This window comes from Neurospora tetraspora, assembly GCF_033439725.1.
Source record: "Neurospora tetraspora strain CBS 560.94 chromosome Unknown B0H65scaffold_1, whole genome shotgun sequence".
NCBI lineage: Eukaryota > Fungi > Ascomycota > Sordariomycetes > Sordariales > Sordariaceae > Neurospora > Neurospora tetraspora.
The window spans coordinates 3,189,928-3,201,658 of record NW_026944383.1 but is presented as its reverse complement, the minus strand read 5'-3'; the positions used below and the strand labels follow the sequence as shown (position 1 = coordinate 3,201,658).

The window sequence follows — 11,731 nt, the reverse complement described above, 5'->3', positions numbered from 1 at the left end:
GACGGAAAGCTCGAATTGTGGGTGGGAGAGGTGGAGGAAAGTGAAAATCGGTCGTCATTGTTGTTGTCTGATGTTTGTTGGTGTTGTTCGAACAATTGCTGAGCCAGAGCCAGCTAGAGCCAGCCAGGGCCAGGAAAAGGATACCCGCAGTACAGTCTTGTCTGCTTTCTTGGTTTTGATTATGTTGCTGCTGTTGCTGCTGTTTGTTTGTTTTCGTGGTTCCGTTATCTTCCGTATGCGCGCGCCTTGTGTTCCTCCTCCTCGTCGTTGTTCCTCTAGCATTGCTCTGGCATTGGGATATGGGTCTCTTATCGCTGTTGGTGTGCTTTAATGGCGTTGATGCGGGCTGGTTGGTCATTTGTTAGAAGTCTGTTTCGGAATTTTCCCTTGGACTCGGGATCGGATCTGTTAGAGAGGGTTGATGCGATAACCCTCCGTGTCTGCGAACAAAGCATACCTTACTTAAGCGGACGTCGCTGGTCAGCTGTCAGCCTGATAGGAAGATGTTAACCTCATATACATCTATGTGCCTGTTTCTTGGACAGGCTGGCATGGCCGCATGCATGGTGTCTGGCCTGAACGCGTATATGCAAGAATGATCGACGTCCCATGGTTGGTAAGTCATTTGTCAACTTCCGAAGTCTTTACATCCTCAACTCACATCAGACCACTCCCATGGTTTTTGAGGCATTCGAGGCATTGTACCACTGTCGATCTGGAATTTCCCCACCGGTCAACTCCTGTGGTACACCATGCATCCATTATGGTGTTTCCGTGCAAATTCCAAACTCGATGATATTGTAGACTGATGGCTGGTGTAGATATTCCTTCTAAACACCAGTATATCAGTCCAAGCACAACCCGCAGTCGGACATTGCAGATCGTGGCTTTAAACCTGCATCTACCTGCTTGCTGCTTTATCGTCCTCGGGTTCCTGTCGTGTCAGCCAGCCACTTCAGCCAACTGCCAGGGCGAAGGGAGGACACAAACCAGAAGGAGGTTTTACGATGTTTAAGCGGCAGGAAGGGAGAGCCTCTTCGAACCTCCGACGTCCGACGTCCGACTTCCGACCTCTGGACTTCGGTTTCTGGTCTCGAGTGTCCAATTGAACACCACGACAACACAGACGCAGGCGCATTCCTATGTCTCGGCAATTCAAGCTAAAGCTCTCTCGAAGCACATTGTATGCGCTTCGCTTCCGGAAACTATCGTGTGTCTCACTTTCATGGTACTTCGATCGAATCAAGTGACTGATGCCCTTGCTCACGGCATGGCATGCAGTGGAGAAACACGCCTCCTTCGGCCACAACGAACTCTACGATAACGTTTCCGCTTTGTCATGAAAGTCAGATCGTAAACACAGCGGTGGCTTGGTGATGGGGCTAAGTGCGTGCGAGACTGCATTCAGTAGAAGAGACGACGTCGATGCCATGTACCAATTCAACGGCATCCTTCATGCCATCTTCATACCGCCATCTAGCAGGAAAGCAAAGAGCAGAATTCGTGTTTCCTTCCAGTTGCCTAACTTCGATTGTTCCTCAGCCTTGCATGGTCAAGACATCTCTAAGTTATAAGATAGTCTTGGCTTCGCTCACCGTCGGGGATACGTCTCATCTTCTTCTCCTCGAAAAATATTACATTTTTGAGAAGAACCATTATCTTTTCAACTTGTTATTATCCAATTCTTTCACAATAAACTCAGTCTCACGTCCGTCAACACCAGTCCATTGACAACATGACAAACGACAAGCGTGGTCCCCGCATCCACCGGATGACACTGTTCAAGATTCCGGACGAGACGAATCAGAAGAGGTTGTTGGATGCGTATCATGTTGTCGCGGAGGAGCAGAAGAAGGTTTGTTATTGCTTTCATTGATTTCCTATTCCAGTCGTCATATCTCCACCTCGATCATGATCTCCGTCTCCTCCTGACCCATCCCGACCCGCTCCTTCCCTTTCTCTTCTCTTCTTCCTCGCTCGTCCCTTCCCTTCCCCAGCTCCCGCTCTCTCCTATAACCCCACCCCCAACCCCCGCCCTTTTCTTTTCTCCCCGATCCATCTCAAAAACACTCCAAAACCACAAACCAAACCAAACCCAAACCACTAACTGACCAGCTCGCCTCCCAAAAGAACGGCAAGCCCTACATCCTGCAACTGACGGCCGGCAAGACCATGGAAGACCAAAAGGCCCGCGGCTACACCGTCGCCTCGTACATCGAGTTCGCCTCCATGGACGACATGCGCTACTACGACAACGAGTGTCTCGCCCATGCCATGCTCAAGGAGATTGGGCCCAGCTTGAACTTGTCGGAGCCCCCGACTATTTTGTGCTTTGAGAAGAGCAATCTGGCGGCTGCGCAGGACTCGAAGCCTTAGAGGGTTTTAGGTCGGGAGGGTGGAGGGATTATGGGAGGGGGAAGGGGGAAGGGGGAAGGGGGAAGGGGGAGGGTAGGGTAGGGTTGTTGTGGAGCTGGATGTTGAGTGATGGGGGGATGACTCACAATTGTAAGGTGCCTTGGGGCAAGGGACCGGGAAGACAGACACTTGGCTGATGTGGTGGCCTTCGGGGATAGAAAGTGTCGATGGATAACTCCCATTTACGTTTGTTTGAAGTTTTCAATTACGATCATTCCCATTGCCTCTTTCCAGACAAATCACTTCAGTTGCTGCCCGGACTTCCTGAGTATTTGGGTATTCTGATTCGGTCACTGTGTTCCTCTCCTTCATTTTCAACGCCCCACTGGCATACGATGAGCATCATAGATGGGGTCTGGGTTTTAGTTTTGGGAGTTGGGGCTTGGATTTCTCTTTTTTCATTACACTCTCATTATCTTTCATGTCACGTCAATCTCAGGATATATACCTATCACCAACACGTGCGTTGAGCATCAAGAGTCCTGTCGAACTGTCACTGATTCTTTCACCGGAAACCAATACCACGATTTATGAAGTATGTACCTTATGTAGTTACATGTACTTGAACTAAACAGCTGAGTCCGATGGGAAAACTTCCAAGGCAGCGTCTGTCCCCCCTCTCTCTTTCACTTCCATACCAGGCACTTAGCTGGGGTACCTTTTGAGAAACTTACGGTTGCTGGGCGGTTGCCGGGCGGTTAAGAAGGCACAACCGTTGCAGCGGAAGAACGGTTGCTCCACCGTTGACAGCTCACAACGGTTTCTGAGAGAAGAACCATAAGGTCTCCTCAGTTACCGGTCACGGTTACTAAGAATATACATTCGGCAGGAACCCTTTCCATGACAGGTACACTAGGGAAATATCTGTTAGAAGGGGTAGTAGAGCGTTGAATTTTTACATACTTAAGCATGTGCCTCACTAACAGAGGTACATCTGCCCTCTCCCTGAACCCTCGCTCCTTCCTTACTGATCCATCGTCCAGTTTCCTGGGCGATCCGCAGTCAGCGTAGGTACATACCACTGTTCCTGCCGCCACTCCTGCCTCTGTCGCCCAACCGGCCGGCACACCCTCCCCCAGGCAGACATCAGATGACATGACACCCGCCTCCCGCGCACCTTCCCAGACTGGATCTGGCCCAGGCACCAATGGCAGGCACCATATAAGGTCCGTTACCTAGTCCCTCTACCACAACGGGGAGCCCTGTGGTCTCATGGCGTAGTGGTTACCGTTGATGAATAACTTAGCGCGGCAGTTTTCGTAGGTCTGCAGCTGGGGTATTGTTGTTCGTTCTACAAACCTACCTGGGCGACTTAGCTTTTTGTTCCAACTATCAAGTTGGGGAATGGTTGAAGATATTGGAAATAAAGGTTTGGGATTTTCCTTTTTAATTTTTGGGGTTTAAAAAGGGGTTTATTTGTTTGAGTTACACTTGTTCTTGCTATCATCGGTTTGACCAATTTCCATCAAGATCCCCCACCACTACCCAAACGTCCTTTGACCAACGAAAAGCTAAGTTGTCTCTTCCTTCGCAAGTCCCAGCTCTCTAGGGCCCGCCACTTGATGCCGCTGCTACTAGTACTAGTAGTGGCACGCCCCTCTCTCATATGTACGATGTGGTTACTTTGGTGATGATCTCTTCTCTATCACTTTCTCCTCCGGCACCTTTGGATAAAGCGAATAAGTCGGCTTAAACCTAGCAGCCTGTCTATCCGCCACCGTCTTCAGCATATGCTCCCTAACAGCAACCATATCCCTCTCCTCCTCATGAAGCCCCAGCTTCTTCCTCACATCGCTCCACACCCCAAACAACTCCGCGATTCTCTCCAGAGCCGCCTCCTCCGTCCACTCGCGCCGGAATCTATCCAGCCGCTCGTCATAGCCTTCCTGCTGCCGGAACTTGCCCAGGCGGAGGTCATGCGAATAGGACTCCTGCGGGAAGTTTTTAACCCGGTCTTCGTACTTCATGTTTTCTGCGTAGAGGAGGTTGTCGGTGTTGGCCTCTTCGATTTCGTTGTCCAAGGTTTCTTTCAGGCGTTCTTTTGTTTTGGCTGACAGCTGCTGCACGAGCGAACCCTCATCGTCGTCGCTTTGAACAACCTTCAGCTTGAGCCACTCTAGGCCGCGGATCAGCTGGTAGAGAAGGTACCAGTGGTATTCGTCGGCGGGGGTTGTGGCCCTTGGTTGCGGCACCTCGAGCTCGTCTTGCGACATCTTGAGTTCGTCAAGGCCGTATTGCTTTTTGAGATATGTGTGAGTTGGAGATCGTGAGACGAAGGTGACAATGGTTGAGGGCGTTGTTGGAACTTGGAATTCTGTGAGCTGGTGATCAGATCTTTATGGATCTTAGGCACAGAGACAAACAGTGGTGGTTTTGTGGACTGAACAAGATGGAACGCTGTGGATGTCGTCTGCGAGGAAGCCAAACGGCGAGAGGCTCTCAGCGGGAAAGATTTTCGGTGTTTGTGATGTGACTGAGAATAGATTTCTGGGTTTGACTTTCTGTAATCCGGTGAGTTGCTGAGGTTTTACTGAAGGGTTTGACAAGTCTAGACAGCCAAACGAATGACGAGGTAAACGGGACTGAAGCTGTTGTTACCTAGTGCTCATCAATGAGTCAACATATGGTTTCTCTAGCTTTTATATCTCGAAACTCAGACTGTCGTTCAGTATCCTATCACTAAGTGTTCATCTCATGCTCCAACCACTGTTGAAATTCGATAAATACGTCAAACTGTCTGGATCAGCTTTATCACCAACTCACCATCTTCCTCTATGGAAGAATACCCGCCGCGCCAGTCCCTGTAAATCAAGGGAGAGGTCAGGCGGCAAAGGTCAATCGATATTATTGAAACTGAATAAACAAGGCCGGTACGGGCGTTGGATGTGATCGCATGGACTAAGATTCTTAATTTACCACTCGGAGAGAAAATGTCGAGCTACGTAGATTTGAGAGCCCGACAATGGGATTCATGGCAACAAGATAACAGAAACCGACAGACACTAAGTTCAAAGTGATCTAAGTACAATAGCTGCTTGAGACTTCACCGACAGTCCATCGTCAACATGTCTTACTCAGGCTTAAGGCAAGCAAGCAAGAATTCCGAACTTTGGACCGTCCCTTTCCTCATCACCCCATTCGTTTTCGGAATCTTCGTTCAACATATCCAGGAGTTCAAGTTCAACATATTCGATAAAAGAATGACAAGATTCTTCACTGATGGACGAGTCTTCACCCCCAACACCTTCGGTATAAAACCACTGGAGACGGTCACCACCACCCTCGACAAACTTAGAATACATCTCAACATATCGACGTCCATCGTTCCCATAGAACACTTTTTGATTACCATCAGGTTCTCTCTTGTCTGCGGGTGTGTCCTGCTTGAGCTTGAGTCGGTAATCAATGAACCAAATAGTGTCCGGTTCGGAGGTATCCCATTGAGTGATGACCGAAGTTATTCTGTCGACAATGCTAATAACGCCCATGATTTTACCAGAATCATCCCGGTAGTAATCATCTTCAGATCCTTCCATCCAGGCCGGGTCGTACTCGAATGCGAGACCATGTTTCCCACCGAATCCGAAATATCCCCATTTCTTCGAGCCGAAGGGAAAGAAAACTTCGAGCCGAGACCAGATGTCATCTATTTTCCACGATGCAGGCCGCATAATGAAGAGATCTCGATGGGGAAAGACACTGAAATAGTGCGGGGAGGTTGTGACTTGATGGTTGGGTCGGTCTGCTTTAGTCGTTCGAGCGGATGACGACGAGGAAGGAGACGATGGTGCCGATAGAAAGAATCCCGTGGCCGGTATCATATCGGTTTCGTGTTTTACCCCTTCATAAGGGTTTTTGATAACTGGAGACTGTCGTAGTGCTCGAAGATGTGGAGGAATGAACCTGTACCTCTCAAGTGGAAAAGAAGCCTCATAGTACTGCGGCCAGGCCCTCCTCTTGGGGTCCCAAATATGGTGCTTGAAGACCTTTTCCATCACCGCTCGTGACTCCTTGCAGGCGGTCCAAAGTCCACCATCAATCATGTACATGGACGGGTTACCAGCGGGTCCGGAGGACATAGTTGCAGCCGGAACTCTGATGTGAAGGTTGGACTCGCCAGATTCCGAAGGGATAGGGCCGCAGACCACGTCGCATTCTTTAGCTTCAGAGTCATCCAGCTCCCGCTCTTCGATGCAGAAGATGTGGGCTCCAGGGCGGTCAAGCGGTCGAACAACGAGGTCCCAAATGTCGTGACGAAGCTCCCAGGGTAACTTGGGGAACGGGTGGAATGTAGTTAGAGGCCCCGCGGTGCCGCTAGGCTGTTGAGTGTGATCTGACATCCCGAACAGACAACCAACGGTGATGTGAATCGGGGTGATCTTGATGTGAGCGCAATTGTTGTATCTTGACGCCCAAGTATAATGGGAGGATTTGTTGAACTAGTGGCTCGGCCCTTATAATCGTGAGCCTCGCAAAATGCCGACTCTGAGAGGAGTGTCGAAGGCGTGGACGGGGGAGAGGGGATGAGGAGGAGAGGGGGCGATGGGGTGGAGGATGGAGGAATCAAAACGAAAGACTGGCTGGAACAAAAATTTTTTTTTTCACAATGGGCTGACCACCATAGTTGTCGTTTGTAGATGGAAGGTGCGCCAGTTAACCCCCACCTGCCCGTCTCGCCCGTGTTTGTTGAGAAGGCACGGCGCAGTCACAGAGGAGAGGAGAAGAAAAGAAACAGACCGAAAATCACCCGAATACTGCTCCCGTGACACAGTCACTTGGAGAGGTCATTGTTATCTTTCTTGGTCGCGCATATCGATTTCTATGGTCGATGAGACATACTTCACTGAGGAGTTATTCACATATCGATCGCCGTACAGTTTTGATCAGCATCGCACTTATTATTGCTTTGGTCAAAAGGTTGCACCTAACATGGTCGCCGTTGTCATCATATTTCTACTCTCATACAAGTACACAGCGTTAGTATTGATGATGAGCGGACCTCACGTCGCTCAGGGCTTGTGACTGTGTGAAGTGCACAACCCGCGTTGGAAGTTACAGAAGACAATAACTACAATCGATGTGAAAGTCTACTCTTTTTGACCTCTTACGACCGTCTCAATCGTTGATACTTCACCAACAACATTTCTTCCGTTGAGTGTCGAAACAGCCTGGTTTCTCCGTGAATGTGAAAACTACGAACTCTGTAAAACACCGAGCTAAACCGACCATCATGTTGAACATCCAAATTACCCAGATCCCGCAAGGTAATGGCGCCCTCTGGGCCCAGAACGGTGGATAGAATTCCTGAGGTGATACCGAGATCCTGTGTCTTAAAGACGACTAACCTATTCTGCTCACATCATACCCAGCGCGGCGCCTGACCCCATACACCATCGCTTTATCTTTGTGCTTTGTGTTATGTTTGCCAAAACCTAACCTACGGAATATTCGCGAGAGAGTTCAACGAGAAAACATGAAAGGGAGGGGTTAGAATGACCAACATGGAGTTACATTAAAGAGGCAAGTTTTCGGTAACCCGCAAGGAACCCATTATATACCATCCGCAGCAGATACACAAAAACTACAAAACATTGAGTGAAGAAGACCAGCCAAGTCAGATACAGTAATTCCCTGGTCGATTCCAGAGACCCCAAAGTGCCGACTACCGCACACAAGCTTAGGGCAGGCAAGCAAGCAGGCCAATGTGCGGAGGATACCTCGAGTAGTTAGAATCGACCGATTCGTCGCTGTCGTAGAGATCCCCAAACATGCAAGCCTCAAACTCTTCAATAAACCAATGGCACGATCCTTCGCCCATGGCAGAGTTTTCACGATCAATGCCCTCAGTGTAATACCCATTAAGATAATCACCACCACTTTCAACAAACTCCGAATATATTTCCACAAACTGGCACCCGTCACCTCCATGAAATACCCTCTTAGTGTTATCAGGCCTTCCAATGGCTGTGGGTGTATGGTGCTTAGGCTTGAGTCGGTAGTCAATGAGCCAAATCGTCTGAATCTGCTCATAGTCGGAAAAGTTTGAAATGGCATCGTATATGATGTCGAAGATACCAACAGTACCGTCAGGCCACTTCAAAGAACCATTATCCCACCAAGTAGCGCGATTATGCCCAAATGCGCCAAATTCCGGCTTTTGGCCCCAGCTCGGATCGTACTCGATCGCAAAACCTTTCCATCCGCAGAATCCAGGAAAGCCATGATTTTCTGCCCCGAATGGAAACCCGTGTTCAAACGCGCGCCAGTAACCCTCATGCATATGCGGGGTCCAAATCGAGGGCCGAATAATAATGAGATCTTGCATCGGAAGAACAGTGAAATAATGCGGGGAGGCCGCAGCCTGGCCTTTGGAATGGTCCGCTTTGCTGAGTTCGTTAGAAGACGACAAATGAGGCATTGAAGGAGATGACCAGAAAAATGCCGTTGCCGGTATCGAGAAATATCCACGCTCTGCGTCGTAGGGGTTAACGGGAGTGGGGGGTCTTTCGCGCGGCGAACGTCGGGGCCGAGGTGGAGGAGGAGACGAGTCATCACTGTCAGGTGGAGGAGGGGTGCGGCGGATGTGCATGCGGTCGTGAATAGTTGCCTTCCATAGTTTTCGATATGCTGGGTACGCCTTTCGTATCGGATCCCACTTCTGGTGGTTGAAGGCACGTTCCATAACTTCCCGTGACTCCTTGCAAGCGGTCCAAAGTCCACCATCGATCATATACGCTGACGGATTACCGGCGCGTCCGGACGACAATGTCTTTGCCGGAACTGTAATGTGAACGGATTTCTCAACAATCCCCAAAGGCGGGCGCGGGCACTCATGACGCAAAGGCACCGAAAGAATAGGAGGACACTGTACGTCACATTCCTTCGCTGTAACATCTTCCGGCTCCCGCAGGTCCAAGCAAAAGATGTGGGCTCCAGGCCGATCCAGCGGACGGATAGACTGCTTCCAAATTTCATTCCGGAGTTCCCATGGTAGTCTCGGGAAGGGGTGAAAGGTGGTGAGAGGGGCCATGATAGCCGGCTGAGGATGATCTGACGACATCGACCGACAAACGGATGGTGGCGTAGGTGGACCTGATTTGAAAGTGAAAGTCTGGTGGTCTCTCACGCGCAGGCGCGGAACGAGAGTATGCTGAGATAGTTGGCCTCTTGAACATAAGTCTCCAAAACGCTGACTTCAAGAGGAATGAGTCGAAGGCGTGGATGGGGAGAGAGGACAAAGATGAGGGTGGGTGAGGAGGAGAGAGTGTGGGTGAGTAAAAAGGATGACGAAGGAGATGAAGGGCGGGCCGTCAAAAGAGAAAACCTTTTCACCACCGGCCCATAACCGGGAGCAATGTCGTTTGTAAAATGGAAGGTACGCCGGTTAACCCTCACCTGCCACCCACTGCAATCGTGTAATACGTCATGGGATGGCCGTTGAGGTACTCACCTTATCAGAGGGAGTGTCGTTCCTTCCTCAAGTTTGGTACCTCTAGGAAGCAACAGCCATGGCCCTTCCACATCAGATCAGGAAAGGTTCCCTTGATAACAAGCAGTCGGCCCATCGGTCACCGAACTCACTGTCCGGCTGCCCGGCTATGCCCTCGTGTTTTCATCGTTCTCACTTTCTCGTCGGTCCTGGCATTGCTCGTCGGGAACTTTGTGTATTGGTTCCATTTTTGTCATGTTGGTAGAATATTGTGTTGGTGGCAAAATCGGCTATCCAGGTCCTATAAGTTGGATCATGACCGATGGTGATGATCGAGACCACTCCGACCGTGCATTTTGTTCAATCGTACATCCTTAGGGTATCAAATCCGTTACATTGCTTTCTCGTTTCGTGGCCCACGTTTAGGTATGGAAATTCGTGAGAAGGACAAGCCCAAGTCGAGATGTCTGTCAGAAGACAGTCTACTTCGACGCCTCCTTCACTTCCTTCCACCTCCCCTCAGCAACACCAACGAACCCCCTCATCAGCTCCCGTCCAATCACCGTACCACCATGCTTCTCAATGCTCTTTACCTTGGTCTCCTCCCCACTGCAATCCACCACCACCGTGACCGTCTCCTTGCACAAGCTTTCCTCCAGCCTATCCGGATCCAGCAAGATCCAGTGCCTGCTTTTCCTCTCTGCCGACGCGCCCGAATCCTCTCCGTGCTCCTTCTCCAAGAACACCGTCGCCGTGCAGGCAACAGGCAATCCACGCACACCCAGCGCCGTCTTCGCCTCCTCGCTCCGCGAGCACACCACCGCCTCACGATCCGGATCCCACCGCGCCTGCGGCAGCTTCGTGTCGCGCAGCGCCGCCATGACGGCCGTCCAGGCTGCGTCGAAGGGGTTTCCGTCGAATGAGACGAACAGTAGATCGATATAGAGGACCCAGTAGGCCTTGAGCTCCGGTTTCCTTTCCTCCTCTTCTTGGTCATCATGTGCCTCGTCCACCTCCATTGCGCCCTCCTCCTTGGTTTCCTTAGGCGGAGTGTACCACACCCTCAAGCCCTTGGGGTCCACCACCTTGCAGCTGTGCAGAAGCGAGTAGATGCGCGTGCTGAGCGTCTGCGCCAGCGTCGTGGGCGGCACGCCGGGGAGGAACTGCGGCGCGCAGCCGGTGGCTAGCTCGATGTTGGGGACCAGGAGGTCGTAGTCCTTTAGCTCGTCGACATCGGTGCTGTCGTTGTCGCTGCTGTTCTCTTCGTCATACGAGGGCTCCCGCGGCCGGTACTGAGGGATGCTGGTGACGGGGAGGATCTCGGCGCGCACGCCGCAGACAGCCGTGGTGTCGCCGGTGCGGACCAGCGCGCTGCCGTTGGCGTGGGCGAGCGAGGACGTGTGGATGTGGACGGGACGGGCCTCGTACGGGACGCGGCCATTGGTGCGGCAGGGGTTCTCGGGGTCGGTGAGGTTCGTGAGGAGGTAAGGGTGAGGTGAGAGCTTGGCGAAGGTTGGTCGCGAGAAGCTCAGCGAGGGAGCTGGAGCTGTGGCGGCCATTGTGACGGCTCGGGTTTGTAGTATTTGGTGACTTGAGGTTGATGTGGTTCTGATCTTTCGTATTTCAAGATTCAACCGTGGTTATGTCGCAAATTGGCTGCACTGAGCTTGAAGTGGTGATGTTTGGTCGAGGCTGCGATTTGTTTTGGAGGTTGTTTGGGAAATTTCCTTCAACCTGGAAGGCTATCAGCCTTGGTGGGGTTTGTGGTTGCACGGCAGCTTGCAGATCGACCAATGCGGCCCCCTGTATCAGGCTGCTTTGGGCAGCTGGATGCAAGGCAAGTGCGTGCTGAAGAACCGCTTGACAGCCGCTAAATTAGCACCTAGC

The 11,731-nt window shown here is 51.2% G+C and overlaps 5 protein-coding genes across 5 annotated transcripts; 1 reads left to right on the top strand and 4 right to left on the bottom strand.

The window, feature by feature from the left end:
* Positions 1 to 1,655: 1,655 nt before the first annotated feature.
* On the top strand, positions 1,656 to 2,409 carry B0H65DRAFT_28592 (uncharacterized protein). Its single transcript, XM_062822946.1, has 2 exons — positions 1,656 to 1,855; positions 2,116 to 2,409. The coding sequence occupies exons 1-2, from the start codon at positions 1,736 to 1,738 to the stop codon at positions 2,374 to 2,376; spliced, it is 381 nt and encodes a 126-aa protein (XP_062686274.1). The 5' UTR covers positions 1,656 to 1,735; the 3' UTR covers positions 2,377 to 2,409.
* Positions 2,410 to 3,652: 1,243 nt separating this feature from the next.
* Positions 3,653 to 5,003, bottom strand: B0H65DRAFT_450039 (uncharacterized protein). The gene has a single exon (XM_062825986.1). It carries the CDS (start codon positions 4,626 to 4,628, stop codon positions 4,035 to 4,037), a length of 594 nt encoding a protein of 197 aa, XP_062686273.1. The 5' UTR covers positions 4,629 to 5,003; the 3' UTR covers positions 3,653 to 4,034.
* A 395-nt stretch (positions 5,004 to 5,398) lies between these two features.
* B0H65DRAFT_450038 (uncharacterized protein) lies at positions 5,399 to 7,059 on the bottom strand. The gene has a single exon (XM_062825985.1). The coding sequence runs from the start codon at positions 6,753 to 6,755 to the stop codon at positions 5,496 to 5,498; it is 1,260 nt and encodes a 419-aa protein (XP_062686272.1). The 5' UTR covers positions 6,756 to 7,059; the 3' UTR covers positions 5,399 to 5,495.
* Positions 7,060 to 8,092: 1,033 nt separating this feature from the next.
* B0H65DRAFT_504887 (uncharacterized protein) lies at positions 8,093 to 9,097 on the bottom strand (the record flags this gene model as incomplete). Its single annotated transcript, XM_062827954.1, has 1 exon — positions 8,093 to 9,097. The coding sequence occupies one exon, from the start codon at positions 9,095 to 9,097 to the stop codon at positions 8,093 to 8,095; it is 1,005 nt and encodes a 334-aa protein (XP_062686271.1).
* Positions 9,098 to 10,249: 1,152 nt separating this feature from the next.
* B0H65DRAFT_28429 (ribosomal protein S5 domain 2-like protein) lies at positions 10,250 to 11,488 on the bottom strand. Its single transcript, XM_062822923.1, has one exon. The coding sequence runs from the start codon at positions 11,401 to 11,403 to the stop codon at positions 10,327 to 10,329; it is 1,077 nt and encodes a 358-aa protein (XP_062686270.1). The 5' UTR covers positions 11,404 to 11,488; the 3' UTR covers positions 10,250 to 10,326.
* Between the last annotated feature and the right edge of the window lie 243 nt (positions 11,489 to 11,731).